This window comes from Athene cunicularia (genome assembly GCF_003259725.1).
Source record: "Athene cunicularia isolate RWA chromosome 6 unlocalized genomic scaffold, athCun1 chr6_part1, whole genome shotgun sequence".
Lineage (NCBI taxonomy): Eukaryota > Metazoa > Chordata > Aves > Strigiformes > Strigidae > Athene > Athene cunicularia.
This window is the reverse complement of record NW_020799105.1, coordinates 3,704,290-3,726,148: the sequence shown is the minus strand read 5'-3', so window position 1 is coordinate 3,726,148 and position 21,859 is coordinate 3,704,290. Positions and strand designations below refer to the sequence as shown.

The 21,859-nt window shown below is 44.2% G+C and overlaps 1 protein-coding gene across 1 annotated transcript in view; it reads right to left on the bottom strand.

Annotated features, from left to right (window-relative positions):
* SYNPO2L (synaptopodin 2 like) overlaps positions 1–21,859 on the bottom strand; it is a 37,619-nt gene that overhangs the window by 6,650 nt on the left and 9,110 nt on the right. The window contains exons 2-3 of the mRNA XM_026851401.1: positions 15,968–16,119; positions 12,579–13,240 (exon numbers count right to left, since the gene is read on the bottom strand). Of these exons, the coding sequence (XP_026707202.1) occupies positions 12,579–13,240; positions 15,968–16,119 (814 nt within the window). The remainder of the gene's footprint in view (positions 1–12,578; positions 13,241–15,967; positions 16,120–21,859) is intronic.

Here is a 21,859-nt window from a genome sequence, read left to right as displayed (position 1 = left end):
AAAGAAAAGAAAAGAAAAGAAAAGAAAAGAAAAGAAAAGAAAAGAAAAGAAAAGAAAAGAAAAGAAAAGAAAAGAAAAGAAAAGAAAAGAAAAGAAAAGAAAAGAAAAGAAAAGAAAAGAAAAGAAAAGAAAAGAAAAGAAAAGAAAAGAAAAGAAAAGAAAAGAAAAGAAAAGAAAAGAAAAGAAAAGAAAAGAAAAGAAAAGAAAAGAAAAGAAAAGAAAAGAAAAGAAAAGAAAAGAAAAGAAAAGAAAAGAAAAGAAAAGAAAAGAAAAGAAAAGAAAAGAAAAGAAAAGAAAAGAAAAGAAAAGAAAAGAAAAGAAAAGAAAAGAAAAGAAAAGAAAAGAAAAGAAAAGAAAAGAAAAGAAAAGAAAAGAAAAGAAAAGAAAAGAAAAGAAAAGAAAAGAAAAGAAAAGAAAAGAAAAGAAAAGAAAAGAAAAGAAAAGAAAAGAAAAGAAAAGAAAAGAAAAGAAAAGAAAAGAAAAGAAAAGAAAAGAAAAGAAAAGAAAAGAAAAGAAAAGAAAAGAAAAGAAAAGAAAAGAAAAGAAAAGAAAAGAAAAGAAAAGAAAAGAAAAGAAAAGAGAAAACAGGAGACATCTGTACCTGCATAAGGCTGATCCAAGCTTGAGAAGGCAGAGTCCAGACCTGGAGAGCTGGGCATGTCACAAAGCCCGTTTAATTCACAGCTCCCCATAAACAGAGAGAGAGGCAAAGACAGAGAAGCAAAGTAGTTCCCTGCTGGAGCAGAACCAAAACTCTGAGGTGTCCAAGCCCTTTGCTATCAGCCCCACAAGCCTTTTAAAGCCTCTCTTTTGTCTCGTAGGCATTGCTGCTGAAAGCCATGAGGTCACTTTGTCTATTTTTGTCTTCTTAGCTTCATCACTAAGCAGTGTGATGGACATTGTCACCTGGCACTTAAATACCCTCCTTCTTTCCCTGACCATTTACTCCCTGTCAGGAGAAACTCCTTTTTTATTGTAAAATAAGAAAATATACTCTACAGTCTCACTGCTTCTGTGGTGCAAGCTTCAGGTTAGTGTTTCCAGTGCCTCAATGTCCAGCATTTCTGTGCTAAAGAGCCCTTCATAGAGATGAGACTAACACAGTGCTCATGTCCAACATGGACAAGCAGAGAAACCCACCCAGGAGGAAGAGACTCTCTGCCTAAAACCGTCTGAGAGCACCCAGCTCCTAGTAAACATAGGGAAGAAAAGAGAGAGGAGAGGCTTTCTTTTCCTGTGCATACCAATTTCCTTCCATGTCTGAGGAGAGCCTGTCCATGATAAAGATTTCTATTGTGTACTGGGAGTGAGGAGCATTTAACAGAGGAGCATTAGGATCCTGGGTGCCTGTAGTGAAGTGGTTTAGTTGAACTAAAGTGACAGAGGCTGTTACTTATACCACTGAAAAGTGTGGCTGTGCCCAGAGAGGGTGACAGAGCATTTGGAGGCCAAGGAGTGGTGTTTTGGAAGCACCATTCACAGTTCCAGTGCTGGAGACTGAGTGGTGTTGAAAGATGAGATGCTGACAGTGAGGGCTGGGGTGGGCAAGGAGGAAGGGAACAGAGGGTGCTGGGATTCTACAAATCTCCACAATTGTGGCCTTCTCAGAATCTCCTCATACTTTGGCTAGGTCTAATCTTACTGCCTCTTTCTGTACACAAGCAATAGCTCCTGTGAGAGAATCCCAAAGCCATGGGCAAGGAACACTGCCCTGTGATTCTCCCTCCCAGCAGTCCCAGCATTAGCAACACTGTAGCCCAGGATCCAAGCAGACCATCTCCAGTGTTAGTGAGTCTAGAAGAATGAAGGTCTGACCATGATTCCTGAAATCCGGTAGCCATCACTGCATGCCAAGAAGACAACCTCCACAGTCAACGTTTCCTGTCATGCCTCATACAGAGGCTCTTGCACCAAAAGCAATGAAAGAGGTTCACTCTTCTTTGATGAATATTTACCCATATAGGGGTACAGTCTCTTTGGGAAAACCTTGTAGAATCTGATACATACATTATGAAATTAGAAGTTAAAATACATGTCTGTAGTACAGAAACAATTCTCTATTAAGAACATTCAAATGGAATTGATAAAAGAGTCAGTGGAAATCTTATAAAACTCTCCTAAATTCTGTTGGTGTGGTGGATAATTTCTATAGAAAACTTCTTGTGAACTTTTCAAGCACTTAGTTCTTGTCCCCACTAAATTCTGTTGGAATAATCTACACAAAGAAAAAATTTCTATTAAGCAAAGCCTACAAAGATTTTTCCATGAACTTAACTAAATTTCACTGAAGTTATGTTACTAATTGCAGTAAAGAGAAGTGTAAAAAGGATTCATCTTTTCAGGATCAGGCCATGTTAAAATAAAGCATTCTAATTTATGCTGAGGAAAACAACTAAATGTGCAGGCTTACATGGTGTCAGATAACATTCATGTTCACTAGGAGACAAAAAATGGTAAATTTTATTACCAAAGACAAAATTCTAGAAAAGTCATTACCATACAAAATAAGAACACTGCTAATTTCAGAGATAAAGAGCCTACTCCTCTGTGATGAAATACTACTTGTCTACTATTTTTTCACATGGGATTAACTAGAATTTTGTTTTTCCAGCTATTTATGTTAGACAAGGTAATTTTTTCCATGGCTAACATTGCAAATATCTCAGTAAGTCATTGGAGGCTATAGACATCTCATGCTTTTCATACCTGGAGTCCTTTCAAAATGAGATTTGGATAGCTTATATTGGCCTTCTAAGTATTTCCCTTCTGAAAGCTTCAACCTTTCATGCTTTGACGAATGTTTGAATTGCAAACAGTAAAGCAGAGGAGTATATAATCTTTTACTTAAAAGAAGTAGTAAAAATCTTGGGACAGAAAACTTGTTTCTTAGTCTTGGATATTTGCACACTTCCATCACATAATCTGTGCAAAATATAAAACATAGATATGGCTTCAGCTCCAATTTAGGATGCTACAGGCCAGTGCTTTTGTCCTACTCAAGTCTAACACTTAAGCATGTATCTGAGGTTAAATATATAGTAAAGTACTTGTCAAACCAGTATTTCTTCTTAAATGGCTAGTGGTTTTAATTGCTCCCAGTGAGACACTGCCCCACTTCAATCTCCTGGTTTTAGGAAAATAGAAATCAAGCTTCTTTGCAGGTGAATTGACAGTCCATGGGAAAAAACACACCCAGTCATTGTGTAGATTTTGGACCATTTTTAGCCATTCTGCAACTTCCACAGTGCTACTGAAGAGCTCTGCTAGGCAAAGAGGGTGCGGAGACATTGCTGTGCATGGCTGCAATGTATCAGTCTCATGATATCCTGCTGGAGACTTGAATAGCTTGTTCACTCAAAAGAATCTCCTTCACTTTAGTGATATTTTGCCTTTCCTCCTGAGCTGAATAGAAATGTGTCCTCAGTGCAAAAGGTCAGCTTTTTCCTGTGCTGACAGCTCACACTCGGGCCCTGGATATTCCCAACACAATCTTCTGTGACAAGACTGCCAAAGGAGAGCTTTATTTTGCCAGGACAGCACTTGTTGAATGCACTAGTGAATCTGTCTTTTGCAGTTTTCCTAAGAAAAGTTTATGCCATCATGCTGCATGTCTTTCAATCTTATCTGTTTCATGCTAATAGCTTTAGAGCCCATTTGCTAATTTTAAGAGTCTGAAGTCACAAAGATACAGCACTCATAAAAGTTTACATGAAAATAGGTGGCTGGACAGAGGAAATAGATCACACCATAGGAAGCAGGAAGCCTCAGTGCAGTCTTAATTAGACACCAAAAACTGAAGAACACACACAACAGAGAGATTATGAGTTCTCATTTTGAGTGTGAGAGATATCAGATAGATTTCCATTTTACTAGACATGAAAGAATGAGGTATCAAATATAAGACATAACTTAAAAGGACACCAGGATCTGTTAATTCTGCTGCACACAAAATTGCTTGATGTCTGACACAGGATACCATAGATTGATCTTGTCTTTATCCTTCAGTCTTCCCAGCATCCACTCTAGTAATACAGACAAGCATATGCTCACCATCTGGGTCTGTGGACTTGCTTAATCCTGTAGCACTTGCCATATATTCTTGTTATACAATTGATTTTAGTCCTTTTCTGCAACCAGTCAAGCTCCTACTACATTTAAAAATCCAGCCTTTCATGAGACAACTATATACCTTCCATGCCTTATGTCAGCTGCTGATTAATACACAGCAATCTTTGCTGAATCCCCGGCCATCCATTAAAAATGGTATTATTGCTATTTCCTGTTACTGCTTGCTAGGTACAACACACTCAAGAGAAAAAACGAAATCAAAACCAAACAACACTTTAAAAGCTTCACTATCAGGAATCTGTAATTGAAAAAGCAGATAGGAAGACAATAGTGGTGTACCTGGGAACAATTTTGAGCTCCTCAATCCAGATAACCCACCTCCCTCCCTTGTGTCCCCCACACACCTGGGTTTCTGTGGGAAGAAAGACCAGAGAAAAGCTGCAAGGTGTCTCAGCCAGGTCCCAGTTCTAAATAGTAGCAGTGTCAGGGCTGTGAGGTGCCCCACAGCACATACCGCCTGTTCTGTCTAGATGCAGCCAGAGGACAAGATCCACTGACAGAAGAGAGAAGGGTTGGGATTTTTAATCATCTGTCTCCTCACCAGTCATATAACATTGAGGTGGAGAGGACATTTGATTGACATATGTTAGTGTTTAAAGCTCCATGAGTGAAAATATAGAGGTAGTCCTGTTAGATTCAGAAGTCCAGTGAAACACTACTACCAACTTAGCCAATTAGCTAATCTGACATCATGAGCCATTAATAGTTATGTTTTCTGTTCTATTCTTAGCCAATTGTGCAGTCACCTTACAGTAGTCCTATCTCATCCATATTTCTCTCATTGGAAAAGTCATGTGGAACCATATCAGGTATCTTACAGAAGCCAACAGACACTATGTCCACCTTATTTCTTTAGCCACAAAGTATTATCTTACTGAGCAGGTCAAAGACTATTGCTTTTTCTAGTTTTTATTAGTCTATGTTGTTTTTACTGATCATTTCATTTTCCACAAAGTATGCTCAAAAGAACTACTTCATTCATCTAAACGAATGCTAAATATATATTTTTTTTCTTATCCCCAGAGCCTGTGTCTAAACAAAAGGTACTATTCTTTATCTCTTTCCCTGAGACCCTTCCCATAATTACACAGTATTTATCAAGGACAGAGGGCCATTCTGATACAATTTTTACTAATTCCTTACATTTCACCTCTACAGAGAATATGATTCAGCCTCGTCCTTTCAGTGTAGTCTATGTATCAAGATATGCTGAATCTACTTCTCCCCATTCCTGCCTCTATTTCTTTTATACAAAGGGCTAGATTCTTGGTTAACATAAGCAGGATATATACTGATAACAGTGAAGCTTTACATATTTCACAACAAATTGATCTCTCTTCCTACAACGGATTTAAGTGAAACTGAAGAATGATTATTTGTCAGGTTGACAGTTTTCTCCTTCCTAGCTATAATTTTCTCTCACTTTTGTTGAGCAATGACTCTGTTGTTTAATTACCCCTTGTCAAAGTCCTTTTGTGCCTACCCTTTTATTCCTCTCCCTCCCCCATCACTATCACTTTGTCTCATTTCAGTGTTGTTTCTGAGCAGACTTGTCCCAACCTTATCAGCAACTCCCATATCACTTTCAGAACTGATGGTAACAACATTGGGTGAGGAGAGGGATTCCCATTGCCTGTTTGCATTATGATTTCTTTCCACTCAGCTCTCAAAATTCTGGAACCTAGAAACTATCAGCTTGGCTAAGACAGTCTATGGGGTTATATATTGTTTGAGTGTGATCATAGTTTGAGTTTGTTATATATTGTTTGAGTGTCATCATAGCTCTAATCACCTTAAGATCTGAATTATTGTCAAAAATTAGGCTTAATCCTATTGTTCCCCATCAGTCTTACACATCCTAAGTCACTCCAAAAGTTCATGTGCAAGGACAGGCTATGTTAACGTAATGTCTGTGGCAGCATATTCTGAAAAATCACTAGCTGGGACTCTGCAAGGACCATGGAAGCGTGAGCATGGAAGAGAACTGCTGACACTCTTTCACCAGCAGCAGGATGATGAATGACCTCTGACCATGTCTAAGGAACTGTGACCATAGTCAGAGTCCCTGTGCTGACAGCAATAACATAAAGAAGTAATGTCTGAATAACTGATAGTTTTAAAAAGATGCTCAAAATGGTATATCATATAGTGGAAGTACTAGCACAAAAGAGTATGTAACTTTTAATTTCAGTGATCATATACAGCTTTCCTCCAAACATCTTCAAATACTAAAGAGCTTTTCCCTCTGAGAGAATATTAGATGCAGCTAGATTTATCTTGAGATAACACAAGTTAAATTAATTCCAGGTCTCTGTCAGGCTCTGGGGCAGCAGGATAGCAGTGAGGTACAGAGGTGAAGCAGAGCAGAACTCTATCAGTCAGCTCTACTTCCAGTGCTGCAACCCACAGCATCTGCACTGAAATGCTGGACAAGAGTGATGCCCAAGGGAACAATGCTGGAAATCTCCAGCAAGAATACCTGAGGAAGACTGACAATTACTTGTAACAATTTCTGAGATGGCTCAAGAAAAAAGGAAAAATTTATCCACACTAGCCAAAACAGATGGCACTAGCTATTAATCTGTCTTCTGCCCAAATGTTGATACATCAGCCTGAAAATACCACCTCCATGCTTTCAATAGAAGAACATGAACTGAAGGCATAAGCTCAAATGCCATACTCAAGCCTAAAACTGGAGGAAGAGAGTTCCAGATGCACAGTGTTTATCTCACTTGATCTTCTTTAATAAATGCCTTCCAAGCTGCAGGGAATTCAAAACCAAATGTTAGTTATTAGGTGGGATATTCTTAAGCAGAGGCATGTAACTAGACTGCATACACCACTGTATGTAAATTGATTTCCCTAGTGGAGGCAATTTGCTGTTTAAATGTGTGCTGAGGTGAGATTAGACTCTGTGGTTCAACCACGGAGGCTGTTGTCCTTGTTTTCTTAGTGGTTGGCTGCTCACTGAGTAGCAAAGGCCAAGGGTTATTCAGTATTGCTTCATAGTGTTAGGAACAGACTTCCTGTAAGATCAATAGTTTAGGCAATTAATTTTAGTCTCCTGGTCTGAGCAGAATGCTTTTCTATTCTACTTTAAAGCAGTTAGGATGGGGACAGTTAACTACTATCATAAACTTTTCATCTTCTGTACTGCAGTGATTGGCAAAACCAGTAAGCTAGCCTAACAACCATGTAACTGTGATCATTAGAGTCACAACCATCAAAGCTGAAAGCCAAGTAGAAAATGTGGTGCAGTAAGTTCATTCAGGTACTTCATTTTTCACAGCTCCTGTGGCCTGTACCGATTGTAATAGGCTGATGGTTTGCTGCACTCACCCTCTCTGCAGAGAAATGTGACTGCAGTCACTCTTAGAAAAGGTAGTCTGTATGACCCTCCAATGAATAGGCCACTTATTTATAAGCATCCTATCTCGTCAAGTGATGCTGCTGTACATCCGCTTTAAACAAGAAGGATTTCCTTTTCTGATATGGAATGTTGTAACTTTCATGACTGTACAGGCAGCCAGGCCCATATAAAGCAGAGGAGGAAATTTACCCACCCATTTTTCCCTCCCTTCCCCTACCGTACATGGAGAGGCTCTTGAATACTAGGAACTAAAAATAGTCCAGTGGATAAGTTTAAATTGAGATATTTTGAAGCACTTGTTGCACTGACACAAATTCCTATAGTGTGATAGCAAGTTAGGACTAGGCTACTGTCCTGGTATGTCTGTCTTCTGCTAGCAATTGGTATTTCCAGTTGTGAGAAAGTCTAAGCCTGTTGGGCTTGGGAGATGGTTTAGGATGGCAATGAAAATACAGTGAGCACAGGTAGCGGAGGAGAAGCAGCCCTGGATACAGATGGATCCCAAGCCTCTGAGAGTGGGTTGTGCAGAGGAGGACAATGCAGGAGCTATGGGGGGGCCAAAGAACCTCACTGCTGATTACTTGTGACAACTATAGTCTGATTCTCCCTGCCACAAGCTCCCTTTCTGCTAACCTCCTGAAACTAATTCAGATATTTTATTTGTATTTTCTGTCTTGTTGTCTCTTCCCTCCCTTCTGCACTGTCCAAGCAGCACAGAAATCATCTCAGGAAGGGATGTGGCTTGGCCCTTCACAGTGATGATGAACCAAGGCCCTAAAGATCCACAGTTTCCTCAGGGATTAATCACCTCTTTAAAGAGAGCAAGTTACTGTTTTAGTGGGAATGGAACAAATTCTTCAGATTAAGCAAGGCATTGGCTATTCACAAGTATGTATGTTCTCCTGTAGTTCATTTAAAGTAGAGCAAAGAGTGCCTGTTTGCTGGCTATCCCCTTGCCCCACTGAGCAAAACACCTGGGTGCATAGTAACCACTGGGCAGCAGTGAAGAGTGAAGTCCCCCACTTCTAGATGGTGTGTGGCTCCCACACTGTTCACTAGTCTGCATCTGCGATGCTCTGGGTGGTTTTTGAGCAGGCATATACAAGTCATGTGTCCTGTGGAGGGCTGGGATAATGTATGTGTTTATCCCACAGGTTGGAAAAAATGAGCCAATACCACTGTATAAATAGGGCAGGTACTTTGGAAAGAGACAGGTCCAAACCTCACTGCAAGGGCTGTTGCCTCTCTAAGGAGGTCTAAGGCCTTGTGTCTTTGCTGGGGAAGGAGAGGCACAGCTCAGCAGCTGAAGGCATTGCAGGGTATTGTGAGGTGGCACTGTCAGCTGCTGCCCCCTCTTCCCTGTGCTTATCTTGCTCCACCCCACCCATTTTCAAATACTCCTCTCGGGCTGTTGGTACTTGCCATCACACTGTGTTCTGCTCCTGGAATCAAATCCTTGCCTAGTATAAATAAGTGAGCTCCATTTGCTGTTGTGTTACTGTGATGCAAAGCAGATGTTAGACAGCAGTGTCACCTCTGGCAACTGCCACGTGATCTGTGTCTTCTTAGCAAAGGCAGGGAAAGCAGCTGTAGTTGTCAGGAGATGGTGGAGTTGATGCAAAAAAATACATATAATGGAGAAATGTCAATCAAATTAAAATGAAGAGAAAATGAATCGGTAACAATCAGAGCATAAAGACTGATCACCCATCATGGTGAGACTAGGAAAGGTGGTGGCAGAATATGGGAAGCATTGTCTATTTTCATTGACGATCTTGAGGACCGTATACAGTCAGCCCAAATCAGATTTGCTAACCACATCAGAAATGAAAGGAAGTTATACAGAAATGGGGAGGCAGTGTGTCTGAATCAACCTGCCTATGATCTGGAAAGCTCTGGAAACCATGCAGTGAGAGCAAAGATCTACAGGACTCTAAAGACAGGAAATAAAGAGGAGAGCTACAGATTTTAAGTTTGAGAAAACCCAAGGGCTGACAGGCCATAGCAATCTTACTGAGATCCTTGCATGGCAATAGACTTGTGAAGAATGTCAGTTGCAACTCTCGGTGGTGTGCAAAAGAATGACTATCTACCTCTGTTCTTGTACAGAGATTTCAATTATTCATCTAGAAATACTATACCTGCAATTCTGTTTGTCTGAGGTGCAGGGACAGGTGGGAAATGGAGAAAGTCTCTGTAGCTTAAAACTGACAGTGGAAAGTTAGAAAGAATGAATACAAAGGACAAGAGAAATAACCTCAAAACTGGAGAAAACATCAGAGGAGACACGAGAAGGGAATACATTCTAGAAAGAAAAGGTGAGGAACCATCTGGGTAACAGTCCAAAGAAACCAAAAAGGAATTTTTCACATTCTTATGGTGCAGCAGCGGGAGTCATAAAAGAGAAGGCCATGGCAAGGCAAAGAGGGTGTGCTGAGCAGGTATACTGGGAATATATTTTAGATAGGTAGTGCTCCAAAGGGCAGACATCTGATTAGGTAGTCAGAATGGTCCTTAAATGTCTACTGTGTGTAGATCAAGCCCCAGGCTTCCATAACTGATCATCCAAGTCACCTACCATAGTTAACTCAGATTTTAAAAACTTGCCTAGCTTCTAAACCACGAGCTTGATTTTGCGTTCCTGTTTAGCAAAACCCAGGAGTCTCCATGTCTCAGAGTAGGCTACTGTGCTGTGAGTATTGCTATGGAAAGGCAGAGAAACAAAGCTTTAAACTCCGCTGGCTCTGTGGGAGCCCGGAGCAGCTGTAGGAGCTGAACCAATCCAAGCCCAACCATCCTTGATGAGGCTACATTTTTCTGGCAAGAGATGCTGTACCATGTGCCTCCCATGCTGATAGCTTCTCTGCAGGCAGCCTCCCCACAGAGCCAGTGCAGCTCAGCAGTCCTACATCCTCCTGTGTTTATTCCAGGTAAAGGTGCTTCTTAGCTCTGTTCACCACATAATTAACACCTTCCATCCCTCTTCCTTCCTTGCTTCCTTCCTTCACAGAGTTACTGGCTGCTGATTGTGACTTTTGTTTTAATGGCTGCTGTGCTCCAGCACTGATCAGGACACAGTGTTTTGCCTTTGCATTTACTGACAAGATTCCTAACCTAAGAAAAGGCCAAGCTGGCCATGCAAGTTGCCATCCATGGCAGAGTGGCACTTACATAAGGATACCCATGGACAAACATAAATCAGAAGGGGAGTAAGCGGTGGAGGGGTAATAGGAGAATATTATCTCAGTCTGCAGGGCTTCTGGGAACCTTACCTCTAGCTGGCAATAGAGTTGCATCACCTTCTGCCATGGGATATTATTTTGCCACCAGAAATGCTCTGCATTAAATACATGGCTTTCCTGGGAGCCTTCTGTACTGACGCTGTCCATGGAAATAAGTCTTGATGTAAAGCAATTGCTCATCCACTGCTAGGACTATCAGGTGGCAGGGAGCAGCTGAACATGCCTTTCTCAACATTCACTTCATGTTTGTACATTATTCAAAGGGGGAAAAAATAGCTCCGTCCTCAGGAAGGCTAAAATTGCTACTTTCTTTGCTGTCCTAAGGAAGGTGAGTGCTAAAGACTAGGAAGAAAGAGTACAAGGCACCAGGCCAGTTCTAGTGCCTAGCAGGGCCAGACGTAAGGGACCCAACTGAGTCTGTCCTCTCAATACAGGGCAGAGCAGTAAGACAGTGCCCTGCCTGACAGAAGTAGCCTAGATTTGAAAGTTACCTCTATAGGATCTCTTCGGTAAAATAGATAAAGGAATGTTTAGCCCAAGGAAAATAGAAAAGTTGAGACTTAACAATTGCCTTGTAATATTATCTGGCCTGGGGAAAAACATCTAGCATATGGAGTAGAGAATCAGAAGTTAGAATCTGTGTGCTTTATTTCTGATTCAGTCTCGTAACTTTTCTGTGTCTCCATTTCCCATTCTGTCTCCCAGCAAAGTCACTTTTTAAAAACCTTCTTTATTTCTAGGCTCAGAGAAGTGTAAACTAGTCAGTCAAACTGCACACTGAGGTACTCGGATGAAAACAAGTTTTTGATTATCTTGTTTTTAATATTATTGGATAGATCATAACTGTGAAATCAGGTAACATCTTGTTCTGTCTTCATGTTTGGGTTTGAAATACTCTATGTGTAGCAGAAATCAGGAAAGATATTCACAATTAAGGTCACTTCAAGTCCATCACCCATGTACCACAATACATTTTTCAGTATTTTATTCCACCTGGAAAGGTCTTCACTAGTAGGGATCCCACTACAAGGAACTGTTCCAAGATCTGATTTACCAGCTCCTGCCTGTCCTTGGTGGCAGTGCCAATACCTAAAAAGCAGTAAATTCTATCAGAGCTCACCAGCTGCTGCCAGACATGGGCACTCTTGCTTGAGTAAGTGCCTGCAGAGAAAATATCCTCTGGAAGCTGATATAGACAAGTCCGTCCCTGAGCTTGACAGGGTGAAAGAAATAAATGAGCTACTGACAACACTCTTTTAGGGCTATGCTGACTGAAAATTATCTCCACGTGGTCCTTAATCGTGTGTAATACTACATGCCTCTGTGCCCATGGAGAGCTGAGCTGAACAGGGGACTCCTCGGGAGGCCGTTGGAACAAACGCCCTGTGCTTGGACACACAGATACCTAAGGAGTAATCTGAGCTGCTGAGATCTCCAAAAGGCCAGGCCTAGGAAATTTAACCTCCAATTTGTTTTCTGACCCCATAATTTCCCCTGAGTCTTCTTCAGCCCAAAGTATTAAAGAAACCAATGACCTCCACCCTGTTTTCAGCACATAGAGGTGCTAGAGCACAGCTGATCATGTGGCTGCAGCTTTTACATGTGACTCCCAGATCCCAGACCCTTTCTCTTTACTGTTCCTTAAGACATCTTGGGTGAGGTAGGCCCCAGTGCCAGAGCTGCATTAGGAAGCCCCAGTCCCTGCAGGTCTGACCTGACTCTGCTTCTCCCCAAGCTAGAGGAGCTAACCCACTTGACATTTGCAGGAATGAGGCTTTTAAAAGGAGATCCAGCACAGGAAGAGGGCATGGGTGAGTGGCAGGGTGCAGAGGACTTACTGGCCTCCTTGGCTTTCTCCGCATATGTGGTGGTTAGGTCTTCGTCAACCGGGTGCTCCACTGGCCCTACCATGGGGATGAGATGGCGTTCCGCTCGGATAGCCTTGGTGGCATGGGGCAAGAGCATTGCCTCTGGAGAAGGATCCCGTTCCTCTTTCGATGGTGGCCACAACTGCCCCTCACTCTCCGAGAATGGAGTGTCTGTGCGGCTGCTAGGTGGGCAGGCAATCTCTCTCTTGGCCACTCCACTGGAGCTAGCCACCTCAGCTTCCCCCTGCACAGCAGTCTCTGGTGTGCTCTCATAGCCACTCTGTTCAGACAGGGACACCTCATCTGGAGGTGCATCCACCTTGCTGTTGGTGCTGTCAGGAGGGGAGCGTGGGCTCTTCTTGCGAGCCCGGCGGTGCTTCTCCTGGGCCACATTGTCAGCATCGCTGTCTGTCTCACCGTAGTAGGCCTCACTGTCCGGCGGGGAGGTGACGCTCTCCAGGTGCCTCTGTGACCTCCGTGGCTGTGAGGGTTGTGCAGTGACTGGGGTTCCTGCTGGTTCAGGGCTGAGTAGCTGTGCTGGAGTGCTGAGTGGGGATGGTGGAGAGAGCACTCGCTGCCCTGGAGAAGGGGAGCGCTGCAGCCGTGGACCAGTCTGGTCCCCACCAACTATCCTGTGGGGAGAAGAAAAAGGTGAGCTGGAAGGACACCCCCACACATGAGAGAGGAGTAGGGATTGAGATGGTGTTTCAGGTGGTACAGACACCTGAAGTGCAGACACCAAGGACATACTCATCTCTGACCTCAGCTACATGCTGTCAACCTGATTATCTGCTTCATGACTCTTTGAAAACCAGGTGTAAACACTTGAAAATCAGAGTGCCCTGAGAGTATAAAAATCTGGGAGCCAGCTTAATCAGCTCCCTAGGCATTTCTTCTGGGCCAGTGAATTCCTGCATAGCAAACATTCTCCAGAACTGTGGGACATACCCCTACGGCCTGCTGCTTGCCAGGGGGGACAGGCGGTGCCTCAGTTACCACACCGCACTCCAGCTGCTCCTACAGCTTGGGACTGCACTGTGGAGCTGTCAGCTCTGCCAATCCCAGCACCCCTAACTGATTTAGTTCAGAGTGGGCTCCAAAGAAAGAAGTCCGTGCTATTTGTTTGCCCTGACCTCTATGTGGGAGTAAATAGCAAATACTTAGGAGGAAAAAGGCCCAAGTGTTTTCTGGGGGTAGAACTCTGCTATCCTGTGGTAGGAGTCCACCCTGATGTATGGCGGGCTCGCTGTGAGACTGCTTCACAAGCTAGCTACCAGTGTCTTGGTTTTGACGACCATACTGCAGTCATGCCAGCCAGCCCAACCCACACTGGCATTCATTTTTGGCTTAGACATAGCATCTTCTAACCTGTAAGTTAGCTGGAAGGATGATTAGAGTAGGGGAAGGGCAGACTGGGGAGTCAGCACTATTGCTGACTCCCAGAGGGAGTGAGAACTGGCTATGCTGACAGAAAAAGAGCCAGCTCCGTCCTCCCTCTCCTCAAGAGTCTGGATTTCAATGGCAGTTTGACTCCATACCACACATATGGGGCAGGGAACTTCTTCCTTCCCTTGCCAGAGTCACCAGAGCTTCACAGAGTTACAAAGGAGCTCTAAGTATTTGCCTTCTGAGCATGCATACCAAGAAGCCAGGCAGACAGCATTGCCTCTGTAAAGCTGTGGAATTCATGACTTGGATCCCAATTCCAAACTGTGAAAAATTCATAATCGTGTCAAACACAAACCTTTGTTGAATCTAAGGGTGGGACAATTTCTCTGACAGTTTACTTTTTAAATAATATTTGCTATTATGAACTCTCACTGGGGAGCAAACTCGAGGCTCCCCAAGCAAAACAGAGCAGTTCTTCCTCTTCTTTAAATACTTGACAAGAAAAGAGAAAAGCATTGCTGTCTGTGAGCCAGTTCCTCTTGTTCTGCACTGTCAGGTCACAGTCTCCCTCTCTCTCCACACACATCCCTCACTGACAGAAATACATATACGACCTTGCATACTTCAGAGTCATCCAGCTACCTCTCCTTTCTGAACAGGACTGATTGGTGTTTTCTCTGGGAACATAAATATGAAGTGGGAATAGAGATGTGATCAGAAAGCAATATTTGATGAGTTTTCCACTACCTCAAGATGAAGTCACCTGGCTATGTTATTTCCAAACCATCTGATGTTGGCTCCCAGAGAGGGCTGTGAGAAGCCTGCCTTTGTCACTTTGCTAATTCGACATGTGCTGGCCCATGGGAATTTGCCCAGGCACCTGTTGGCTGCAGACTGGCTCTGATGGAGTGAGATAAGGCCTTGGCAAGGGACCAAGAGCTATTCTGGACATCTTGTTCAGGGCTCGCTCATCCCACTTACTCACAGTTAGGGCATAGCGTGAGCACATCAGAAGGCACTGGTGCTTTCTCTGAAGCCAAGGGGAAGATCCTATGCAGTCAGGCTTTCCTTCTCTGAGCGCTGCCCATTCTGCCACTGCTTTAAAATGCCAACAGCCAGCATGGCTCTCCCTCTCCACAGCTCACAGTGCTCTGTGTTTTCAAGAAAATCACATCTCCCAGTCCCCTTCACCACGGCCATATTTCCTGAGAGTGACTTCTGTTTTGGCAATAGTGTGGACTAGCTGGGACCTCACACAGTTTTGCTGCCTTTGCCTTTATATGATTCATCTACAGCTTGGGCCTTATCTAGCATGCATGGAGGCAGAAGGTTAGCTTAGCACAGGAAGAACCAGGGATGTTACTAGGACCATTTTTGTGCTTAAATTTGAGCCTGGTCTCCAATATTCTGCTGGATGAGAGACTGGAACATGCATTTCTTCCTGTAAAAAGGGACTCATCTACAGACCTCTTACTGTTGTGGAAGTCAGTTTATACCTTGTTGGACTACAACAGCCTGCTGTAGTAAATACTTGGGTAATCTTGTCTTGGCTCAATTATCCAATGTGTAGTCAAATACATTTCTACAGAACAGTTATTTACCCAGAATGGAGTCTGTTAATTGCTGAGATGAACTGCCTTATGACATCTGCTTGCCTGGAGCCTAAGCTGCTCATTCTTTGCAGTATAGGCCTCACTGCAAACATTTCCCTCCAGTCTGAGGGGCAGGGGCAGGAAGGTCTGAGGTCATTTCAGCTCCAGGGCCAGGCACTCTGGAGGGCAGCACAGATACAGTGCAAAACCTTTGGACAGCCATATGTTAGCCATGGGCTAACATGTACACCCTGCAGTATGGAGAAGCCAAAGGCGTCCTGCCTGCCTTCTTTCTGCTAGGCATGGATAGCTGCTTCGCTGGATGAAGCTGCCCTGCTGCCTGCACTGTCAAAGCACTGGCTCTTGGGAGAAGGTTACCTTTTCACATGGATGTTGAGTGTGCCATTGGAGGAATCGATGATCTGCATGGCAGTAGCATGGGAGAGGCCAGCACATGACTTCCCATTGATAGACACTAGCACATCATTTTCCCACAAGCCTCCACGGCATGCTTTGCTTCTCTTTCGGATCTGGAAGAGCAGAAGAGAGAGGATAGGGATGAAGGGAAGATCAGCAGCTATTTAGTTCAATTGCTTGTCACCTGCTGGCCCTTCTATTGCTCTGTCCCTGACAGAATAAAATAAGGCCTAAGACTACTGTGCTGCCAGGATGGAAGACCAGTCCTCTTGGGTGAGCCCTGGCTGTCCCTTTTGGTCTCTGTATTCCTGTTAATTCCAAGAGCCACTCCTCTAAGCATAGACCTGAACTGATCACCAACCCAATTCAAATCCTTCAGTGCAAATCAAAGACTCAGGAACATCTGCATGCTCTTCTCCAATCATTCCCTATCTCTTAAGTTGCTTAAGGAGTCTGTTTCAGAGAGGGAAGAGGAACTCTCACCAGACTATCCATGTACATGGCTGTGTGTCCTTCTGTACACCCCTACTCTGCTTCCTTGGTATGATTCCTGATGCTCATGCAGAGCCCCTGCAGTTACCATTCTGGGGGAAGCTGACATCGGGAAGTGATGGTGGCTCCAAGGCACTTCCTGATGTCAAGCATTCCTGCTCTAATGGCTTTGGCCAATGTATTTCTGGGCATCTGCATCAGGCCACATGGTATCCTGTTACACAAGTGTAAACTTATAGTTAATCTTTAGCCTTAACAGGAGCTGTGCAGGATATGCATCGCTGTATCTGAGAATGGAGTCTGAGTCTCTAGTTCCAGGCTAGTTCCTAGATCTGGCCTCTCATGGCCATCTTACACTAAGTGTTTCCTCTCCCTTTTGCTCCACTATCCATCAGTTAAACTTCTTACTGAACCCCTCCCAACCCAGCCTAGCCTTTCTGTTAGGACAAGCAAGCAAACTACGTGACCAGTCAGCCCAAAATCACAGACCTATCCCATATAGGCAAGCAATGGGATAGTCTTGTAGGACAGCTTGGCACCCATAATGTGCTCATTTTGCACATAAAATAGTATCCAGGAAAAACACCGGATCAAGGCAAATGAGGTCCAAGGTAGTAATACACTGGATTTGTAGATGCTTCTAGAATATTTATTCAGATCTTGCAGTTAAATGAGAGATAAATCAGTGCAGAGCTGTTTAACAGAGGGTGTAGTGAACAAACTGTGGCAGAACCCTGCAAAGAGATAATACACAGCAGGGCACCTGCTCCCGTATCTCATAGCCTTGCTGCTCAAGCAACCAGTCTCAGCTATAAAATCACACAAGCTTCTTTGCCTGCACTCCCATGGTGGCCCCAGGAAAGAGAAGTGGATGTGAAAGGATTGCTGCCCTGTTCTTGCAAGGGCAAGAGGGCAGCAGGAAAGGGGAAAGCTGGAGCCCTGAGGAGGTCTCGTGGCATGGCTGGCTGGTCTCAGGGCCCAGACCTTCCGCACCCATGGGGTGTGCACATGACCAGGGCTCAGCTCTGCTGGCTTGTGTTGAGGAGGCAAGAGCAGCACTCCTCCCAGGTCAGCTTGTCAGCAGGACAGAGAGGTGTTGGGGAAGAAGGTAGAAAGAGGAGGGCTATGCTCCAAGTTGTTTGTGTGTTCACTGGCACGTTATCACTCTGTAGCTTGACCCCAAATTTTGCCTGCATGCTTAAAATAGGGACTGGCTCATCCCAGCTGCTACATCCATCAGCCTCTGTCATTTGAGTCCTTTATCTCCCTCCTTATAAGCCTGGAATGAGAATGTGTGGGTCTGTAATGAACTACTGATGAAGAACCACTTTTCTGCTGTTACAGTATAAATGCTGCTTCCTGATACTTCTCAAGGTGCAGCGGTTAACTGAGAAGAGATAGCAGACACATTTTCCAGTGCTGCCTACCGACACAGCAGCTGATGCAGAGTTAGGAAGTTGAAGTGAGGTTAGAAGGAGGGCCTCCTTCTGGTATTCCCCAAAAGGCCAACTGCTGCTCCATGGCCAAGTGCTTTGTGCTCAGCACTGGATGGGAACACACTTGCTGAGTATCTCTCCCAATTATAGAGTGAGGGGACTGGGGGTTAAAGGCTGTCAGCAGGTGCTCAGAGCATTCCTCACATCCCATCATACTCCTCCATGCTTACTGAAATCAATTGGATGTGGGCTGCGGACCACCCAAAGCAGAGCCAGTAAGCTTTCTGCAATCCTCTGGTCCAACAATACTGCAGGACTTTGCAGCAAGTGTTTGGGATTCCCAGGCAGGGAGGGTCATGCTGCACTGCCTGCTGCTGCTTTAGGCACCTTCAGATCAGATTAGGCTGGTGGGACACAAACTGCCCCACGAAGGCTAAGGAATGTGAGCAGGCAATGCATTTCTTTTGTGGTTAGTAAAGATGCTGGCTCTGGCCTGGTCTGTGTTCAGATTTTACCCGGCTGGCAGAAGGCCCACACACTAAAGCAACTGTAGTTATTTCAGTGCTGTTGCAGGAGCCTGCAATCTAGCTCTATAATCCAGGACAGGACTTCTCCCTGTCTCCATTCCTCTTTGGGAAAACAGGACAAGGTCTCTTCCACCACAGGAAGAGACCTACAGAGTCTGCAAATAGCACATAAATGTTCTTGGCTATCAGTCTCCCACATGTTTATAAACCCCTCCCTGGGAGTTTATGAATCTGCTTCCCAGGGGAAGAAGGAAACAAAGTATTCACAGCTTCATACCCCTACCCCAACCCACTTGCCAGGGAGGAAAGCAAAGAGGTTAAAGGCAGAAGAGGATTGTGCAAGGAGAGGATGAAGAAAGCATGCCATACAGAAAGGACAGGACTTAATCCACAACCATGACAGAAGGGTGCAGTGTGCTGGAGGCTGGAGAGCCTCTGGACAGATATCAGCACAAGCCTGACAATTTTTATAGGCCTGCCAGCACGGTGCTGTGGAGACCTTTGATGACAACCCATAGCCTGCACGTCTCGCTCACAGTGAGGGCAGCACTGAGCCTTGGAGGCCCCAGGCCAGGGCAGCTGCCCAGTCCGAAAGCCAGGCTCGCTGCCCACCCTGAAGGTCAGGCTGCCCTCATGCTCAGCCACTTGCTCCCCGTGTCCAAAAGATGCCCTCTCCCGGGCACCCAGGGAGCCACAGGAAGCATCACTAACAGTTTCTGCTTAGGCTGCAGACAGGTTGGAATGTGTCGCCCAGCAGCTGTTCTGAAGAGATAGGAAAGGATGGGAAAAGTGGCATTTCAAAGAGAAATCCTTTCTGCTTCCTGTAGCAGATCACTGGAGAGCTTTCTTGTACAAGTGAGAGACAGCCCTGAGGGACTCTGACAAGTGGTCAAAGTTAGCCCTAGACCTAGCCCTAGGGGACTGCACTGTCAGACCTAGCACATACTGTAAGAACTGACCTCTCCTTCTGGTGGGGGGGCGAACCCCACAAATTCCCTGAGCCTCTTGTAACTAACTGCCTATTACACTTTGTATTCTGTGCCTCAGTGGACACACTGCCCCATAGCAGACCTTGGCTCACATGGGAGGAGTGTCCTGTTTAGATTTCATCTGCGTTTAGGGAATCCCAACCTCAGGGCTTTACTCAGTTATGGAAATACAAATCAGTGTGGAACACTGGAACTATAAAGTAATGAAACACATTTACTCAGAAGATTGTCCATCTTGCTGCCCTCTCAGCAGGACTTAGGTTGAGACAACAGAGCTCTTGTCAGAGTTCTGGATGTCTGCAGTACCTAGGCACATGCACATACACGTGTATGTTTTCTTTCATTACTTTGCTCTCTTCCTCTCATTGATCATATTGAATCAGGTGGGAGAGAAAGGACAGAAGCAGCTGAGGGGTAAAAAAGGAAAAGGGTGAAGGGAACAAATGAGGAGGAAAGGAAAAGGTACTGAAGGGAAGGCCAGGCCTAGAATCAGGCCTTAGCAGTATAGTACAAGCTTCCTTGTACAGCCCTGGGGAGACAAAAGGACGTGCTGATTATTGGACGCGTCTTGGGGGAATTCAGCCTAGCTTTCAGGAACAGAATGCAAAAGAGGAGGGGTCAGATGCAACTCAGCAGCATCTGTCCTTCAGTAGGGACTATATTTAGATAGTGGTATGTGGGGGGTTGAACACATGCTGGGATGCTAAGAATAGAATAATCCTGATAGTAACTCAGTGGCTTCATATCTTGCCTGAGTACAGCCCAGGGAACCTGTCTTGAAACTTTGCAACCACCCTCCCTGCTGGCCAGCACCGCTTCTTCATAAGAAAGGAAATATGCTGTGAGTAATCAGAAGTGGTTTGCAGTGCCTTTCAGGAATAAGCTATAATAGGTGCATGCCCTTGCCTTGCAAAAGCACCTACCACCTTCTCTCACTGGGAAAGCTCAGTCTATAAGGTAGGAAGACAAATTACATTATCAGTCTTCCCCTAATCTCCTAAAATCTCTCCCATCAGCAACCTAGCAAACTCAGGCCAAGCCAGAGCTGTATATCGAGTACAATTCATCTTCCTATCCAATGCTCCTTCGACTTTCCCGTTGCAACTCCCATCACACAGCTGCCACCCTTCCCTCAGCAGCTACAAGGCCATGGGGTCCAACACTCCATGGCAACCTGGCAGTGTTTAAATTTCGTTCCCAGCCTTATGTAAAACGTAGTCCTGCCACAGGGTTCCTATGGAGAGGTAAGAACTGTTTTGTTGTAGTATAAAGCAGTATAAAGCATTAACAACAGGGAATGAACTCAGGCAAGAGCCAATCAGCATTTGGATCTGCTCCTCCCAGGACTTCCTGCTCAGCCAAACCACAAATGCAGTTTCTAGATGCAAGAGCAGAAACAAACACCCTTCATCTCTCCTTCTTTCTGAACATCTGTGTTGACATAATTTTGGTTACTGGAGCAGTTTTTTCCTCGAAGGTCTGGGTGTAATCTTTACTTGTGCAAGGAAAGATACCTCTGTGGCTAAATCACTAGAGTGGAATTCGGGAGACCTGTATGATTTTTTGTGTGACCTTGGAAAAAACACTCCAACTATGAGCCATAAATGACAGGAGCCCGGAAATCAGGATGTTTTTCAACAGTCTTTTGCTCTGGCTCTTAAATTTTCTTTGTCTCAGCTGCCTACCTGGACACAGAGATCCAGTAAGATACTTTTTCTATGCCTTGTCTATTAAGTATGTGGATAACACCACATCTTCATGGCAATGCCATATTTTTATTGGAAGCTATTTTACAGGAGAATATTTACTCTAACCCCTTATAATTACACTAGCCTTTACACTTACACTTCTCTGTTTAGTTTCAATAACTTCCTGACCAAACACCATATTCCTGTTTAAGAGGTAACACTGGATGACTTGAGTCTTGGTAAAGCAGATTCAGGGTCTCTGCAGACCTACTTCACAGGTCATCCACAGCAAAGTTTAATTAGGGAATCTTTATATAGAGAAAGAAGGGAGAGAACACACCCTTTCTGGGATGAACACAGCAAGGGAGGGTGGTGAATAAAGGTATCTTGAGTGGCAGGACAGACTTGGGTGGCTTCTGGGCAAGAAGTTTGAGATGAAATTTGGTAGTGACAGAGGATACTGGTGCTGGCCAATCCATTAAGTACATACAACACTAGTGTAATAGGTTACCATCTAAAGTGTACTGGTAAGGGAGATATTGCTATCCCAGTATGGGAAAAAGAGAACACCTCCTCTGGTGCACTAGACTTCATTCTGATTTGTGCCAGGGGATACAAGCTGATAAAAAAAAAAAAACAAATGCAAGCAATAAGATGTTGTTAATTTTCTCTTTCTGTTGAAACCAAATGCCTTATAAAGAGCATTTTGTCACGATAATAT